The sequence below is a fragment of the Pelobates fuscus genome, chromosome 5 (assembly GCF_036172605.1).
Source record: "Pelobates fuscus isolate aPelFus1 chromosome 5, aPelFus1.pri, whole genome shotgun sequence".
In the NCBI taxonomy this organism is placed as follows: Eukaryota; Metazoa; Chordata; class Amphibia; order Anura; family Pelobatidae; genus Pelobates; species Pelobates fuscus.
Window position 1 is genome coordinate 285,896,663 of NC_086321.1, and position 17,669 is coordinate 285,914,331.

The window sequence follows — 17,669 nt, forward strand, 5'->3', positions numbered from 1 at the left end:
GCCTCGCGCTGGCGGGGGCCTCGCGGCCGCCTAAACCGCCTGTTGGCAGAGTGTGTCAGGTCCTCGGTCACTGACCGAGGACCTGACACCAGGAGGGGGCCCGGCGGCTTGCCCGGTATGCCGCCGGGTGCGAGGCCCCTCCTGGCTGCCCGGCCACCATCGCAGACACTGGTCTGCAGCTCCGCAGTGTGCAGAGCTGCAGACCATGTGACTCGCGAGAATTGGCCAATCAGAGCGTTGCCGCGGGTTACCACGGCAACGCTCTGAAATCACGCGAGATTACATGGTCTGCAGCTCTGAGGAGCTGCAGACCGTGAGCAGTGGCCACCGGACCACCAGGGAGCCCACTGGACCACCAGGGAAAGGTAGGCTCTCCCACCCCCAGCTTTACCCCCTACCACCATCACCCCCACCACCCTCAGCCTCACCCCCACTACCACCATCACCCCCACCACCCTCAGCCTCACCCCCACTTCCACCATCACCCCCACCACCCTCAGCCTCACCCCTCCCCACCATCACCCCTCCCCACCATCACCCCCCACCACCATCACCCCCACCACCCTCAGCCTCACCCCCACTACCACCATCACCCCCACCACCATCACCCCCACCACCCTCAGCCTCACCCCCACTACCACCATCACCCCCCACCACCCTCAGCTTCACCCCCCACCACCATCACTCCCACCACCCTCACCCCCACCACCATAACCCCCACCACCCTCAGCCTCACCCCCCACCACCCTCAGCCTCACTCCCCACCACCATCACCCTCAGCTTCACCCCCCACCACCATCACCCCCACCACCCTCAGCCTCACCCCCACCACCATCACCCCTCCTCAGCCTCACCCCCACCACCATCACCCCTCCTCACCATCACCCCCCACCAGCCTCACCCCCACCACCCTCAGCCTCACCCCCACCACCATCACCCACCATCACCACCCTCAGCCTCACCACCATCACCCCCCACCACCCTCACCATCACCCCTCCCCACCATCACCCCTCCCCACCATCACCCCTCCCCACCCTCACCCCCACCACCCTCAGCTTCCCCCCACCACCCTCACCCCTCACCACCATCAGCCTCACCCCCCACCACCCTCAGCTTCACCCCCACCACCATCACCCCTCACCATCACCCCTCCCCACCATCACCACCCTCAGCCTACCCCCCACCACCCTCAGCTTCACCCCCACCACCATCACCCCTCCCCACCCTCAGCCTCACCCCCACCACCCTCAGCCTCACCATCCCCCATAACCCCTCCCCACCCTCAGCCTCACCCCCACCACCCTCAGCCTCACCATCCCCATAACCCCTCCCCACCTTCAGCCTCACTCCCACCACCCTCACCATTATCCCTTCACCCTCAGCCTCACCCCCACCACCCTCAGCCTCACCATCCCCCATAACCCCCACCACCCTCAGCATCACCCCTCACCCCCCTCAGCTTCACCCCTCTCAGCATCACCCCTCTCAGCATCACCCCCCTCAGCATCACCCCCTCAGCATCACCCCCCACCACCCTCAGCATCACCACCCTCAGCATCACCCCTCACCACCCTCAGCATCGCCCCTCACCACCCTCAGCATTAATCCCCACCACCCTCAGCATCACCACCCTCAGCATAACCCTCTGTCACCACCCTCAGCCTCCCCCCACTCACCATCACCCCCTCCTTCTCACATCACCCCCTCCTTCTCACATCACCCCCCTCTCACTCTCACATTACCCACTCTCACATCACCCCCCTCTCACTCTCACATTACCCACTCTCACATTACCCTCTCACTCTCACATTACCCCCCCACTCTCACATTACCTCACTCTCACATTACCCCCTCTCACTCTCACATTACCCCCCTCTCACTCTCACATTACTCCCCTCTCACTCTCACATTACCCCCCTCTCACTCTCGCATTACCCCCTCTCACTCTCACATTACCCCCTCTCACTCTCACATTACCCCCTCTCACTCTCACATTACCCCCTCGCACTCTCACATTACCCCCCTCTCACTCTCACATTACTCACTCTCACATTACTATCACCCCCCGCTCCCTCTCACATTACCATCACCCCCCGCTCCCTCTCACATTACCATCACCCCCCGCTCCCTCTCACATTACCATCAACCCCCTGCTCCCTTTCACCATCACACCCCCTGCTCCCTTTCACCATCACCCCCCCGCTCCCTCTCACCATCACACCCCCCGCTCCCTCTCACCATCACCCCCCCCGCTCCCTCTCACCATCACACCCCCCGCTCCCTCTCACCATCACACCCCCCCGCTCCCTCTCACCATCACACACCCCCGCTCCCTCTCACCATCACACCCCCCCGCTCCCTCTCACCATCACACCCCCCCGCTCCCTCTCACCATCACACACCCCCGCTCCCTCTCACCATCACACCCCCCGCTCCCTCTCACCATCACACCCCCCCCCCCGCTCCCTCTCACCATCACACCCCCCGCTCCCTCTCACCATCAGCTACCCCATACACATAGGGTCTCAGACAAAAACGCAAACATGCTCACAGAGACATACATTCGCACACACAAGGATACTCTCTGTCAGACACACTCTCAGGCACATACACAGGTAGACAGTGCATCAATGTGTATATGTGACACTTTTTTGTTAGTGGGTCCTCATGTTTGCGTTTCGCCTAAGGCCTCATAAAGTCTAGAGCCGCCTCTGGAAGACAGGTAAGCGAAAGCCAAGCCGAGATCAAGGATAGGAGAGGTAAGCAAAGTCAGGATACAAGCCAAGTCAATAACCGAAGAAACAATCAATATAAACGCACTGAGGGAACAGACAAGCTGAAACCGCGACAGGGCAATGACTCACTGTAAGTGAGTACCTTTTATACCCTGCTTCTTTAATTGATTACCACGCCCCCAAAACGTCCTAGTTTGAGATTTTTGGCGGGTCGTGACGTCATGACGTCGGCGGCATAGCGCCGCATCATAAAAGGGGGCGGGGCTATCGCGGCCGGCGCCCAAAGTGCCGAAATCGCTGGAGGAGCATGAGGTCTGAGTAGCAGGTACCATGACACTAAGCATTTTCTGAAAGGTAGTAGGGAGGAGTCGGGCAACTATAATCCAGTAAGCCTTACTTCAGTAGTGGGAAAAGTAATGGAAACCATGTTAAAGGATAGGATTGTTGAACATCTAAAATCACATGGATTTCAAGATCAGAAACAACATGGGTTTACTTCAGGGAGATCATGCCAAACTAATCTATTATTTTAGTTACCTAATCAGTGTGGTGCAGTAGACATTGCTTACGTAGATTTCAGTAAGGCTTTTGACACTGTTGCACATAGAAGGCTTATCAATAAACTGCAATCTTTGAGTTTGGATTCCAATATTGTTGAATGGGTAAGGCAGTGGCTGAGTGACAGACAACAGAGGGTTGTAGTCAATGGAGTATATTCGAAGCTTGGGCTTGTCACCAGTGGGGTACCTCAGGGATCTGTACTTGGACCCATTCTCTTTAATATTTTTATTAGTGATATTGCAGAAGGTCTTGATGGTAAGGTATGTCTTCTTGCTGATGATACTAAGATATGTAACAGGGTTGATGTTCCAGGAGGGATAAGCCAAATGGCTAATTATTTAGGTAAACTAGAAAAATTGTCAGAGTTGTGACAACTGACATTTAATGTGGATAAGTGCAAGATAATACATCTTGGACGTAAAAACCCAAGGGCAGAGTACAGAATATTTGATAGAGTCCTAACCTCAACATCTGAGGAAAGGGATTTAGGGGTGATTATTTCTGATGACTTAAAGGTAGGCAGAGAATGTAATAGAGCAGCAGGAAATGCTAGCAGAATCCCATGTATTAGCAGTAGAAAGAGGGAAGTACTTATGCCATTGTACAGAACACTGTTAAAAACATCACTTGGAGTATTGTACGCAGTACTGGAGACCGTATCTTCAGAAGGATATTGATACTTTAGAGAGAGTTTAGAGAAGGCTTACTAAACTGGTTCATGGATTGAAGGATAAAACTTACAAGGAAAGGTTAAAGGAACTTAACATGTATAGCTTGGAGGAAAGACGAGACAGGGGGGATCTGATAGAAACATTTAAATACATAAAGGGAATCAACATCGTAAAGGAGGAGACTATATTTAAAAAAATAAATACTAGCACAACAAGAGGGCATAGTCTTAAATTAGAGGGGCAAAGGTTTAAAAATATTATCAGGAAGTATTACTTTACTGAGAGGGTAGTGGATGCATGGAATAGTCTTCCAGCTAAAGTGGTAGAGGTTAACACAGTGAAGGGGCTTAAGCATGCGTGGGATAGGCATAAGGCTATTCTAGAGTTAAGATAATGCCAGGGACTAATAAAAGTATTTTGAAATGTTGTCAGACTAGATGAGCCGAATGGTTCTTATCTGCCATCACATTCTATGTTACTATGCTTCTGAATTAGTTTTGATTTAATCCCTCTGACTCGGCATGTTATTGCTGAACAATAGATTTGGAATCAATCTAAAAAATAAATAATATAACTTAAACCAGGGAATGAGATCCCCCAAAAATTATTTTTATAATAATTTGTAAAGAATGTGAACTTTTAGATTAATTATCATAGAAAAGGTAATTTTCAAGCACATGTAATTCCAACCAGTAGCAAGTCATTATATGTCTATACACTAGATTAGTCATTCCCAACACCTCACGGCACAGCAAATAGTAACACCAATAATAATAAAAAGTCATTAAATCAATTTATATGAGCACATTTATTTTCCCTTAGCTTTAATATACACATTTTAAAGGTGTTTAATTAGGCTGATATACCAGTGCATTGCGGTGCTAATACTTAGTTCACATTTGCTAATAATAACAGCAAGTATAATTTAGGCAAATAAGAGAGCAATCATTACTCTCTTGTTAATAACATGCATGGCGACATTCAATTGAATAATTTCATTTTTAATGAAGCACAAACATTAATAAAAGATTAACTGGGGTTTAATATTTAAAAAATATATATATTTAAAGGAACACTACAGGGTCACAAATGTGTATTCCTGACCCTATAGTGTTAAAAACTCAATTTAGGTGGCTTGCCTCCACCTTAACCCCCTTTAAAGGTAATACATCTTACAAGTCTGCCGGCGCTGGCCCCACCCTCAATCCGCCTCCTTGCGGACATCATCAGAATTTATGATTTCAGCCAATCAAATGCTTTCCCTATAGGAATTGACTGAAATCGGCAATGAGGCGGAATGGGGCGAGACCAAATGCCGGCTTGGCCAATCAGCACCTCATCATAGAGATGCAATTAATCAATGCATCTCTATGAGGAAAGTTCAGCATCTCCATGCATAGTGTCGAGATGCTGAATATGCAGCACTGCCCCAGGAAGCACTTCCAGTTGCCATCTGAGAAGTGGACACTGACGGTGTCCCTAGGGAGCAATGTAAACACTGCCTTTTCTCTTAAAAAACAACAACAACAAAAAATGTGTTTACTGCAACATGCCTGCAGGGAATGATTATACTCACCAGAACAAATACATTAAGCTGTAGTTGTTCTGGTGACCATAGTGTCCCTTTAATTTTTTTAATCAGTTTTCAACAATCTTTCCCACACTGTTTGCAGAAGGAACAACATGCTGTAGATTTAGTGATTAAACATAGAGCTGCTATGCTCTAGTTTTTATTATTACTTATGTAAAAATAATCTCTGCTGTTGAGATGCTGCATAGCTGCTGTTTGCCTCTGCATAATGGAACAGGGTAGATTTATGTGCTGGGAGCTTTGTAGAATAATTGCTTCTCTTTCTTATTCAGACTTATTTGCTTGGGCTAAGGAATGCTTTGTGTGTATGAATGTGTGACGGATGCTCCTGTGCAACAGCCTTTTGGACAGCCTTGAAGGCCAGCCTCCTGCCTACAGACCATGAGCCTAGTCCCAAGAGCCTGTGAAAGGAGCTATTGTCATTATGGGGAGGGGTATAGGGGCCTTGGATGCTTATTGTGCTTTCCAGCTGGGCCTGGGGGTTGCCTGGACTCATCCTACATATTAAGCACTAGACCAGGAGATTACCTGAAACACTCTGGAACTGTTCCTCGGAGTGGGAGTGGGTATTGCTCGGTCCCCTGATCATCAAATAGGGCGCTATTTGGAAGGGAGGTTGGGGAAACGAGGAGGTATCAGAGGTTTTCTTGGACTTGAGAAATTTCCCAGGGTCCAAGAACACCTTTTGTGAGACAGGGGCTAAAACGACGCATGCCTGTAACTTCTCTTCTGATCGGAGAATAGCCGTAACCTGGTAAAACTTAAACACGATGAAAGTTTGATGTTGGCGTGGATTCTCTGATCCGTTCATTATCTGGACTGTGAGGGTGCTCAGTGATGAGCTTTCCAGCTTTATATATATTGTGTGGGGTACGGTTTAGGGAAAGGTAGCTCCGGTAGACATTTTGTTCTATGCCTCTAGGAGTGTGAGAGCACAGCATGGAGCCTATTGTGTTAGCTGGGGATATTCAAGTACCCAGACAGAGTGCCGCAGGGAAGGGCTAATTGTTACATAGTTACATAGGCTGAAAAGAGACATGTGTCCATCAAGCTCAGCAAGGAAGCTGACCTAGAGGAGGTGGAGTACAGAAGCTCCATCTCATTTGAGTGTATTCAATTCCCACCAAATACAGCACAAAAGAAACGCCTAAATGCCCTTGTACAAATATAAATGTAATGTAGGTCTAATGCTTACTGATATTTTTGACCCACAGACATAACTATATATATCACCATAATTGGTCATCTACCAAAAATAAGGGAGTATATATGTTGTTGTTATTTAAATACATTAAGCAATATTGTCCTGTATTTTGGTTTTAGGTGGAGATGTTGCTCCACAAATTCTTTCAGAAGTAAGAGAAACCAACCTTGTATTGAAAGAAGTTCGGGATCTCCTAAAGCAGCAGGTAAATGTCTTTATTAATATGTGCTGAATTCCATTGCATGCATTGGATTAATATGATAAGTACTGGTGAAAGCATGAGATAGGATGGTCTCAGCAATGATGGGGTGAAGGTATCTGACTTTTTTCAGTCTTGTGTTTGGCAACATTTAGTGAATAAGCCCCTAGACTAACAAGCTAAGTTTTGTTCAATGTATAGAGGGTATTAATTGTTTACAAGTTTGGACTTTATACCTTATTTCCTCCCCCCTACACTCACGACCCCCCTTACTGCTGATCTGCCTAGTAACACAGTCAGGTTCCAACAAACCATCTCCCTAACTGCTAGTCTGCCTTGTAACAGCGGTAAAGCTAAACTCACAACTACTCATCCCCCTTTTATTACCCTCTCTATACATGAAGACCAGGTGTAACTATCTGATTGGATAAAGAATAAAAAACATGCCCTGTTGAACACCATATATGCACCTGTGATATGCAATAAAATTTTAAGGGTCACTGAACAACTTGTGTCTGTGTCAGTTCATGGTGGCTTCCCCAGTGCTGGAAAAAGATTGTAGTACAAACCAGAGATTGATAAATTAGTAAAATACCAGGGCAAATTAAGTGATTTTTACTTAAAGTATTCTTAACTAGATTAACCGTGGGTTAAACAAAGAAAATGATCACTATGCCTCAACTAGTAATGGTTAAACTGGAAATGCAAACAAATAATGAAATAAATAAATAAATATATATATATATATATATATATCTATAAACAGAATATAAAGCATGCAAGGACTATAACGTAGTGTGTGGGCAAGGATGTCAAAAATCAGCAGAGAGAGTATGGAGAATAAAAAGAGTGATAATATCTGGATTGAACCGTAAATCGAGCATTGGAAACCAAATTGAAGAGGGTCATAGAGGGAGTGAAAGTTGAACAGACAGGCATCTACAAATATTTGTGAAGAGCAAATCATGCTTTTAATCACAATTCTCCAAGTCATTCACCGTTTTGAGAGCCTGATTGGGATGACTCTAATCCTTAATAGCAGTCTAGTATCTTAGAGGGGGAAATATGATCTTCTCTTGCGCTACCATAAGTACTCAAAGACAGAAAAATACAGTCATAGTGTTATTCATGAATCCAGCAAATATATTCATGAAATTAATACTACTTGTGTGGTTAAGGGCCCTGAAACATCTAGTGTCAGTGTCTATTTTATAGGGTAATAATCCCCCTTTTTCTTTGTATATCCTAAACCTCTTAAGAAGACGAATAACAGACTGCAGAGTATATTCCAAAAGGATTTATTAGCAAATTTGGGGGTAAAATACTAAAACTTACTTCTGCAATAAATAATATAATTTATAATAAGGTTATTTGTTAAAGTGAGAATTCAATGTGAATCTGCAGTGAATTTTACATTTTAGGCCTAGGTAGCCAGAAATAGGAGAGAATTTTTAAAAATAAAATAAAATTTACTATGGATTCTCACTTTAGGTTTCCTTTATGAAAGATATTTTTTTAAAGTAGCTTACACTGTTATGTTATTCATGTACAACCAACAGTGTGGGAATACGTCTTGAAATGGAAAAAGAAAACAAACAATAGTGTAATACAGGTTTAAACAATATGACTTTGCATAAGATTAAACTCACAGGAGTTATAGGTGTATCAGAGTGTTAGAGGTGCCTTCCCAGATGATGTGGGGGGATAAAATACACTGTCCATTTTAATCACTTTCACCAGTGATGCATAAGAACTCTAGCAGGTATATGTCTAAAATATAGGTATATTAAAATATATATTAAAAAAGGCAGCAAAAAAAAGCATTGGGTGTATAAATCAGCTTATCTATATAACATTGAATTGAATTATGAGTGGCAGTACAACACTTTTTAAGCATCATTTTGCATATTCTCCCGTCAATGCACAGGACCGGCGCAAGAATTTTTGGCTTCACAAATGATCACCTCTGTGTCTCTTAAAACCATTTAGCCCCTGTTGTGTTTGTTATGCCCTATTTTAAATGTTTTACCCCCTTTAGTGTATCTTATCCCTCTTGAGTGTATCTTAACCCCTCTTTGTGTCTTACAACCCTATTGTGTGTCTATTACTTCTCCCTATAACCTCTGTCTGTCTCTTTCTCCCCCTCAAGTTCCTTTGTGTGTCTCTTGCTCACCCCAGACCCTTTGTGGTCTCTTACATTGCATGCATTTTTGCCTCCTATTAGTAGTAGTGGGGCCTCGCAGCCTGTGATGGAAGTCTTCTTTATCCTCAACCTGAAAGGAGGGGGGAAAGACTTGCAATAGCTGCAGACAAGTTTCAATCTGCAGCATTTTCAGATATACCCACAAGGAAAAAATGCATAATTAAATGCATGCATATTTTTATTGACAGTATATCTACTAAACAGTGTTTTTTTAATAGTTTTTTTTTTTTTTGGTCAGTGGAATGTCCCTTTAAATTTAGTAAGAGCTATTGATGACAAAGGGTTAGCTTTATGAGAGATTCTATGGACAATGTTAGAAAGTTTTATTCACTAAAGTGAGGATTTAAGGTGAATTCAAAGTGAATTTTACATTTAAGGCGAAATGATTCAATCTGGAACCATAGCTGAGTTAGAATTTTTTTCCAGTTCAGTTATTAACCTTAACTTCCCAATTCACTTTGAATTCACTTTAAATGATCACTTTAGTGAATAACCCAGCTAAATTAAGGTATAGCATGAGAGAGATTTCAGCTCCGTTATCTATATGTAACATCAAATTTCATTAATTTTACTATGCAGACCGTTGGTAAGTTCATAGCAACAGTTCAATGCTATAGGTGTGTAAGCTTTTAATCTATTCATGTTTCGTACTGGGAACCACATAGCTGCCCAATAAAATCACAGCATTAGGCCAACGCCCGGTGGAGAGAAGGGGGAAAGACTGAGAGGTCTGCATTAGACAAGCGTTGCTGACATAAACAACAAAAATAGCAGCCATGCAGACAATTAAGTGTGTGGTCGTTGGTGATGGTGCTGTTGGTAAAACGTGTCTCTTAATATCCTACACAACAAATAAATTTCCTTCGGAATACGTACCAACGGTATTCGATAACTATGCCGTAACAGTTATGATCGGTGGAGAACCATATACTTTAGGATTATTTGATACTGCAGGGCAGGAAGATTATGATAGATTACGACCTCTTAGCTATCCACAGACAGATGTGTTTCTTGTCTGTTTCTCCGTGGTCTCTCCATCTTCATTTGAAAATGTGAAAGAAAAGTGGGTACCAGAAATTACTCACCACTGTCCCAAGACTCCTTTCTTGCTTGTTGGGACCCAGATTGACTTAAGAGATGACCCTTCAACAATCGAGAAACTTGCAAAAAACAAACAGAAGCCAATCACTCCAGAAACAGCAGAGAAACTTGCTAGAGACTTGAAGGCAGTAAAATATGTGGAGTGTTCTGCCCTCACACAGAAAGGCCTAAAGAATGTATTTGATGAGGCGATATTGGCCGCCCTGGAGCCCCCAGAGCCCAAGAAGAAACGCAAGTGCGTGCTGCTATGAACACCCACCATCCATGGTCCTCCTTCTGCAAAGCTGGTGTCGACGTCAAACTAAAAGCAATGTTTAAATCAAACTAAAGATGAAATACAATTCCCCCCCCTGCCCAACGTTTACCACCCTTAAACAAAGGGGTGTCCGAAAAATCAAACCCAACAACTTATGTAACATAAAAATAGTTGAACAATTGTGTATCTTCAGGATCACACATAGACACACACACATTGTTACTAGGTTTTTTTTTGTATATTATTTACTGTATCTAACGTCTTATATTAAGAGCAAGGCATGCTTTGTAGGTAACAGACTAATTTTAAAGCTCTGTTTTATCAGCCCAACTCTTGTACCAAGTTGGCAGGAATTTTTTTTTCTGTTTTTTACTGTATAATTGCACAAACATCGGGCAGGTTGGCACGTTGTTTTCCCACGCTCACCTAAAGTCTAAGACCCCAATATAAGCCTGCTGCCAATCTAGGACATGAGTTAACACTAGACAAGCATGATTCTAGTTTCCAAAATCAAAATGTCCTTTGTAATCTACTTCCTCGACTGTTAAAGTCCAGGTTTCTGACTCTTGACATATAGAGTCGAACCATTTCAGCACTGACTCTCCAGAATATTTCTCCATCTTTCATTTCTAACTCCTTTTTTTAAGTTCGAGGGTAGATATGTGTTGGGTGCCTCTTTGGCAGAAAGTAGGGATTATTTCATCCCCTGGAGTATCTTGGCAAACATATTAGACTAATTTAGGTTTAGTCTTTTCTTGATCACATAATTGATTTTCTTACCAATATGTCTAACTAATGAATACAAATAGTTTCACATCCATGTTAAATAGATGTGCCTGATTTACATTTTTTGTTTATGTTGTAAGGAGGGAGTGGTTTTTATTTTGTTTAGTTTGATATTTGAGGGACCAGTCATTGTCCTATTAATGTACAGTTTGCATGTAAACCTAACCCAAGGAGCCTGGGATTGAATTCAAGTTTCAGAGATAATGTAAAGAAAATATAGACACCAGTGTTAATACAGATTTTACCAAAACCACATGGTTTATTTCCAGAACTATTTTTAATATTTAGGGAATATATTCCACCTTCCCAAATTAATAACTTGTAGACTCATTAGTGTTTTCAACCGATGGTTTGTTTCATGTCTCCGTTCTTTGTATATGCATACTTTTCAGATGTATTAAACAAAAAATACTGTCAAAAAAAAAAAAAAAAAAAAAAATCACAGCATTATATTTGGATATATTGAAATGAAAAATAAACAAAGGGTTTAGTGGCTTTTCTAGACAGGCTCCCACATTGAACATACTCTATTAGGTAATTATGATAATCAAAAAACGACTGTAGTACACATGGAACTTGTGTGTTAGCTATGACTAAATAATTTAAACATGGTCAATCAGTTATTTTCCATTACATATCCACATCCATTCAATTAACATTTCCACGTCCATTCAATTAACATTTTTTGGGGGTTAATTGAATAGATGTGGATATTTTATGGAAAATAACTGATTGACCATGGGTTTTCAAGAGATATTTTTCTAGTGTTTATTTACTAAACTGAGCATTCAAAGCAAATTTTAAATTTAAGGCCAAAGTAGCTGAATTGTAGTTTTGTAATCTAGTTTGGCTACTTTGACTTAAATGTGAAATTCACTGTGAATTCTCTTTGAATCCTTACTTTAGTAAATAACTCTGCATATGTTTTGCTACCCTGTACTAAGAGCCGGTGCAAGGATTTTTGGCTACACAGGCAAAGATGCATTTTGTGTCCTCACCTCACCTCCTCACTCTGTCTTCTCACCTCCCTCTTGTAGTGTTACCGAGTCGAGGGCCGGGGGAGAGGAGCTTCAGTAACCTCTCCCTAGTCTGACAGGAAGCAGTTCTATGCTCTCAGTGAGCACTTCCTGTGAGGGTAGAGATTACTGAAGATCCTCTCTCCTGGTCGGCGGCTCGGCCACGCTACATTCATAGAGCGGCAGGAGGGAAGGGCTTTGCTGTGCATTCCTCTCCTGCCGGTCAGCTGAATCTTGCGCCCCGAGGGCTGATGTGGTCCCCAAAGGCCGTTTGTGCCATCTTATAGTAGTGCCAACCCTTACTGTACTGTTTATCCAATAATTCTGCCACCATACTGCCTTCAATAAACCATGTCCCATCTATGTACAACCAAAATAACCTTCATATAACTTTTTTAATGAGCAGTGAACATAAAGAGGAATTAGGGAGGGTTTATAAGATTGGTAAGGCTTGGGATACAGGACTGACAGTGTAATAAATTTAAATAATTCCACTGTGGTGTTATCAAACCATCAATGATAAATTGCTTTTCCTTCCAAGTGGTATTTCACTACAAAAAAAATCAACCAATATTATTTATGCCATATGGTCAATTAATTGTGGCTTTATATTATTGATCATAATTATGAACTAGCAAAGACTGACCCCAGACTCTCAAATATTGCCTAGCCATTCATCATCACATTCATTTTCATAGTTTGTCTATTTATGATATTTTGAACAGTAGTCCAAAGCAAGCCGATCCTCTACACATAGGAATATAGACACAAATTCTGCAAAGCAAGACACTGGAAACTTTGAAAACCAAGTATCTCATGAAGAACACTTATAAGAAACTACATTGGTTCACAAACTTCAGCGAGGTCACTTTGCTGGGTTATTACAAAGAATTGTTAACTCCACAGGGTGTCAGAAATTCCCAATATAATAAACAGATTTGTGACATACTTTTACTCTCCTCTACATTTGTAGAAAAACAATCTCTTAATTGTTTATGTGTGGAGGAACTTCCAAAACATGACCTATAGACTCAGTGGTAATATTTCATAAATGCATATACAAACCTACACAAAGCAATTATTACTATTGATATTTTATAATATTAAAGGGATACTGTCACCATTTTTTATCATTATTTTAGAAACAGATTACATGCATTATAGCCTGTTTGTATTATTTTCTAATGCATACGTAGAAATATATATTTCTTCTCAGTCTTCCAGTTTACCTTTATGGGGCAGTACAGGTTTGCAAGACCGGTAATAACCAACATATGGCGCTGTACAGGCTCCACAGCCAAATGCACTTGGCTGGTAGAGAGCATCAACAGGACAGGAGAGCACACAAAACATTTAACAAATAACAATACAATACAAAATTTAGAAGAAATACGTGTTGGTGTTAATGCTTTTAATACAAAATGTAATAGGAGTAAGGGAGGCTTTATAAGATAATAAACTTCATTTTACACTGCTTTGCAAAACTGTTTTAATAGACATCTAAGTTACAACCCACGTCCCCATTATTCTCACTAAGGAATTTGGAGTCCCAGGGTCAAGATTCTTGTTTTTGAAGGGGAAAATATGTGAAACCATTTATATCTTTGTCAATTGTTATTTACCCACCAGAGGTCAGAATCACATTCTGAGAAATATAATAAGGCAACTTGGGGCCTTCAATGCTGGCTCCCTGGTGGTTGGAGGAGACTTCAGCCTACCACTAGACCCTCTCACATATACAGCCGCAGGGAAGTCACATCCCCCTACCTATCTGCTGGGGAGGATTCAAGATTCTCTATAAGCTTAAATTAATAGATTGTTGGAGGACCCTTCACCCTACTGGCAGGGATTATACCTTTTACTCATCCCTACATACCTCTAGAAGTCCTATGTGATTGTCCAATTGGAAACATAACAAGGTCATATGGCACAGTCCACGCTCCCGATCAGAGTGTTCAGCGCGCGTGGCCCGCCAGGAGCAAGCAGCTTCCGAGCCACATGCGGCACGCCTGGAGGCAGGAATGCTCGAGCCGCATGCGGCTCGATCAGAGGACCCCTGCCGGCTCGCAGACCGTTACATTACCCACCCCTGAAGATATTCCATACATTTTAAATTATATATACAAAAAAAGAAAAAATATCCACAGAATTGACATTAGCCAACCTGGAGCTCTTGGCTAAACTCAGTATGTATGTACATTGTTTCATAGAGAAAGCTGCACATACATACTCCAGGCACCATGAGCACTTCAAAACGCTAAAGTGTCCATGGTGCTTGAAGTAATCTTTAACACAAGTGTACATGTCTTGATGTGAAGGAATCTGAGGGGTGTTTCACTATTTTTAATCAGCAAATGATGAAGGGAGCCATTTATTTCCAATCATGTGATTTGCCTGTCCTGGTCTTATATGTCTTTTTGTACCTCTTCCAGAACTTTTAATCGTTTTACATTCAGCCTTGATCATTATTTCTCCTTCATATCTTTACTCTCACTATTAATCTTCATCTGTGCACTTCTCCAGTCTAGGCATATTAATGTCAGCAGCAAGACGCAGAGAAAAGGACCTGTCCAACCTGTATAATTCATAGAGAAAAATGTAGCATAAAGTTCAAGCTACATATTACAGAATTATGTTTCCTTGGTTCAAATATCGCTCTTATAATTGTCATAGTCTATTTCGTTTCACCCCCATCATATTCTTATTCTGCATTCAGTTCAAAAGCACAACTTTTATGATCATGCTTTAGCCTTAAACAGGATATGTATTACTTATAGGACAGTGGTATATACTGGTATGCATTATTAGAGGCATGCTGATTTTACATCTGTCTGTAGGGATGAGGTTAAAGCCATAGTGGGTCAATCACTCACTTGTTGAAAGCAATCACGGGATTTGTACATATGATAAGCTGAATTTGAAAACGTTGAAAACTTTAACCTGAAAAGAGTTATTTCTCTAGTTAACCAATATCAGCTTAAAACTTGCAATTCTCAACTGTAATCTCTACATTTCTCCATTGAATGAACCCCACTGGGTGCGCACACTCCAACATGATGAATTTGTCTTTGTGTTGGTGTATAGGAAAACGGCAAAGTGTTGAAACTGCTCACTTAATGTTTTTAAATGTATCCAATTCCTAGCTTTCCCCCCCACCCCCTTAAGGCAGGTTGGTGCTCGTGGCATACATCCTCAGCAAATATTTGTTAAATAATAGTCCGATTTCTTCCATTAAGTTAAATGACCTGATTAGTTTAACAACTGTCCTGGAAAATGAAAACTCCATCAGCATAGCAAGGCTTCCAGGAATGAATGAGTGGAGAAAATGAGGGAAATATGATTCACCATTAAACAACTGTATTTTCTTAAGAACTTTATTGACTCATTCCAAGAGATTAGTGGACAGAGCAGGGACCTTTGGAATTTGGCACTGCTCGCTATATGCTGCCTAAATGTTTTGCTAAACTTCTATGTCCAAACTTTGTGGTGCAGATGAATAGGTCTGAACATTTTCTTATGCGAAGGTTTTAGCGCTCTATGCCAATTCCAAAGTTAATGGTTCATAGACACTAACCTGTCCAGAGAACATAAAGCAGTCACATATATAACATTACACGTGCCCAGTGAAAAAGATCAGCAAATCCTTCACTCTACAAAAGTAATACTAAAACGAGGGCTTTGGATGAAGCAATTACAGATGATCGGTTCTGTTCCCAGTTGAGCACTCCTCGGTTTTCAAACAGAACAATTTACATTAAAGGATGCCTCGTACAAACAGGTAACAAATCATGGCCTCAATTTCATATTATTGAATAATCTTTTTAAATGTTTGGATGAACAAAAATTTCAATTTATCTACTAAAATTCCCATATGCTTTTATGGTGACTTCTGTAGATTAATTATTTGTAAAGTTTATCCAGAGATAATAAATCAATTGAAAAGCTTACCACAAAATATTACCTTGAGGCCCATGTTTGATGAATAAAAGGACCTCAGTAACAGTAGAGTTTGGATTTTGCTATGTCTGGTTAACAAACTGCTACAAATTGTGATTGAACTGTGTGTTATTATACCTGCTATATGACCCTGTGCTGTTGCTCAGTACTGGAAATATTACCGAAAGGAATAGTTGTAGTTATAACACTTATAATATTTTCCCAGATCTAACTCTGTTCATGTTAAGGATACACTACTTGCATACTTTATAGTAGGGAGTACATTAAAGGGACACTATAGTCACTAAAACAACTTTAGGTTAATGAAGCAGTTTTGGTGTAAAGACCATGCCCCTGCATTCTAACTGCTCAATTCCCTGTCATTTAGGAGTTAAATCACTTTGTTTATGATTCCTAGTCACACCTCCCTGCATGTGACTTGCACAGCCTTCCTAAACACTTCCTGTAAAGAGTGATCTACAGTTTATCCTTTATTGCAAGTTCTGTTTAATTTAGATTTTCTTATCCCCTGCTTGCTAGACCCTGCGCCTCTGGTATGTGATTAAAGTTCAATTTACAGAGAAAGAGATACAATTGTTTAAGGTAAATCACATCTAATTCAAAGTGAAACCGTTTTTTTTCATGCAGGCTGTGTCAATCAGAGCTAGGGGAGGTGTGACAAGGGCTGCATAAACAGAAAGTGATTTAACTCCTAAATGGTAGTGAATTAATCAGTGAGACCTGAGAGGCACGATCTACACACAAAAACTGCTTCATTAAGCTGAAGTTGTTTAGGTGACTATAGTGTCCCTTTAACTCAGCTTTTGCCATTAGTACATTTATGCTTGCGTTGTAATACCCCCTTCTTATCCCTACTTGTTTGCTGAATGTTTCATGCTTAGGTTACTTTTCTAATATGTTTATATATTTGCACCCCCTATAGATTGTGGGTGTAAATCCTTGTAATGTTGTACGTGGTGATCTTTGTTACTATTTTCCTAATGTAACTAAATTTTTAAGTTTGCTTACCTGCATAATTTTCCCCAAGGAGAGTTCTTGCCCTCATGTAGTAGACATGACTTAGTTTATTACAGGTCAAGACCAGGAGTAGCCAGCAGTGGTTCACTACAATGCTTGGCTTATTGTGGGCCTAGAACTTCAGCTCCAATAGTCCCTATGTTAATCTGGTTCTGGCAGCTGGTGAGAAAATGACCTTGTGTTGACATGAATATTGTTTGTTTGCAATAAATAATAAAATACAATATAAAAACACATTTTAATGCTAGCACAACATATTGCAAACACTTACATAAATATATGTTAAAAAAAGCCACAAAATGGCACTATTACAACTGCCCTTTCAAGACTCCTTACCTGTGCAAACACTGAGAGACACTGAAGTAAAAAAA

The 17,669-nt window shown here is 41.8% G+C and overlaps 2 protein-coding genes across 3 annotated transcripts in view; both read left to right on the forward strand.

Moving 5' to 3' along the window:
- The window catches only part of COMP (cartilage oligomeric matrix protein), a 77,542-nt gene that overhangs the window by 7,388 nt on the left and 52,485 nt on the right, over window positions 1-17,669 (forward strand). For both annotated transcript variants that reach the window (XM_063455398.1, XM_063455399.1), the window contains exon 2: window positions 6,883-6,968. In XM_063455398.1, the coding sequence (XP_063311468.1) occupies window positions 6,883-6,968 (86 nt within the window). The remainder of the gene's footprint in view (window positions 1-6,882; window positions 6,969-17,669) is intronic.
- Window positions 9,925-11,730, forward strand: LOC134611484 (cell division control protein 42 homolog). Its single transcript, XM_063455397.1, has one exon. It carries the CDS (start codon window positions 9,942-9,944, stop codon window positions 10,515-10,517), a length of 576 nt encoding a protein of 191 aa, XP_063311467.1. The 5' UTR covers window positions 9,925-9,941; the 3' UTR covers window positions 10,518-11,730.

Excerpts from the sequence above, each read along its gene's own strand:
- LOC134611484 (XM_063455397.1), top strand. The coding sequence starts at position 9,942 with ATGCAGACAATTAAGTGTGTGGTCGTTGGTGATGGTGCTGTTGGTAAA.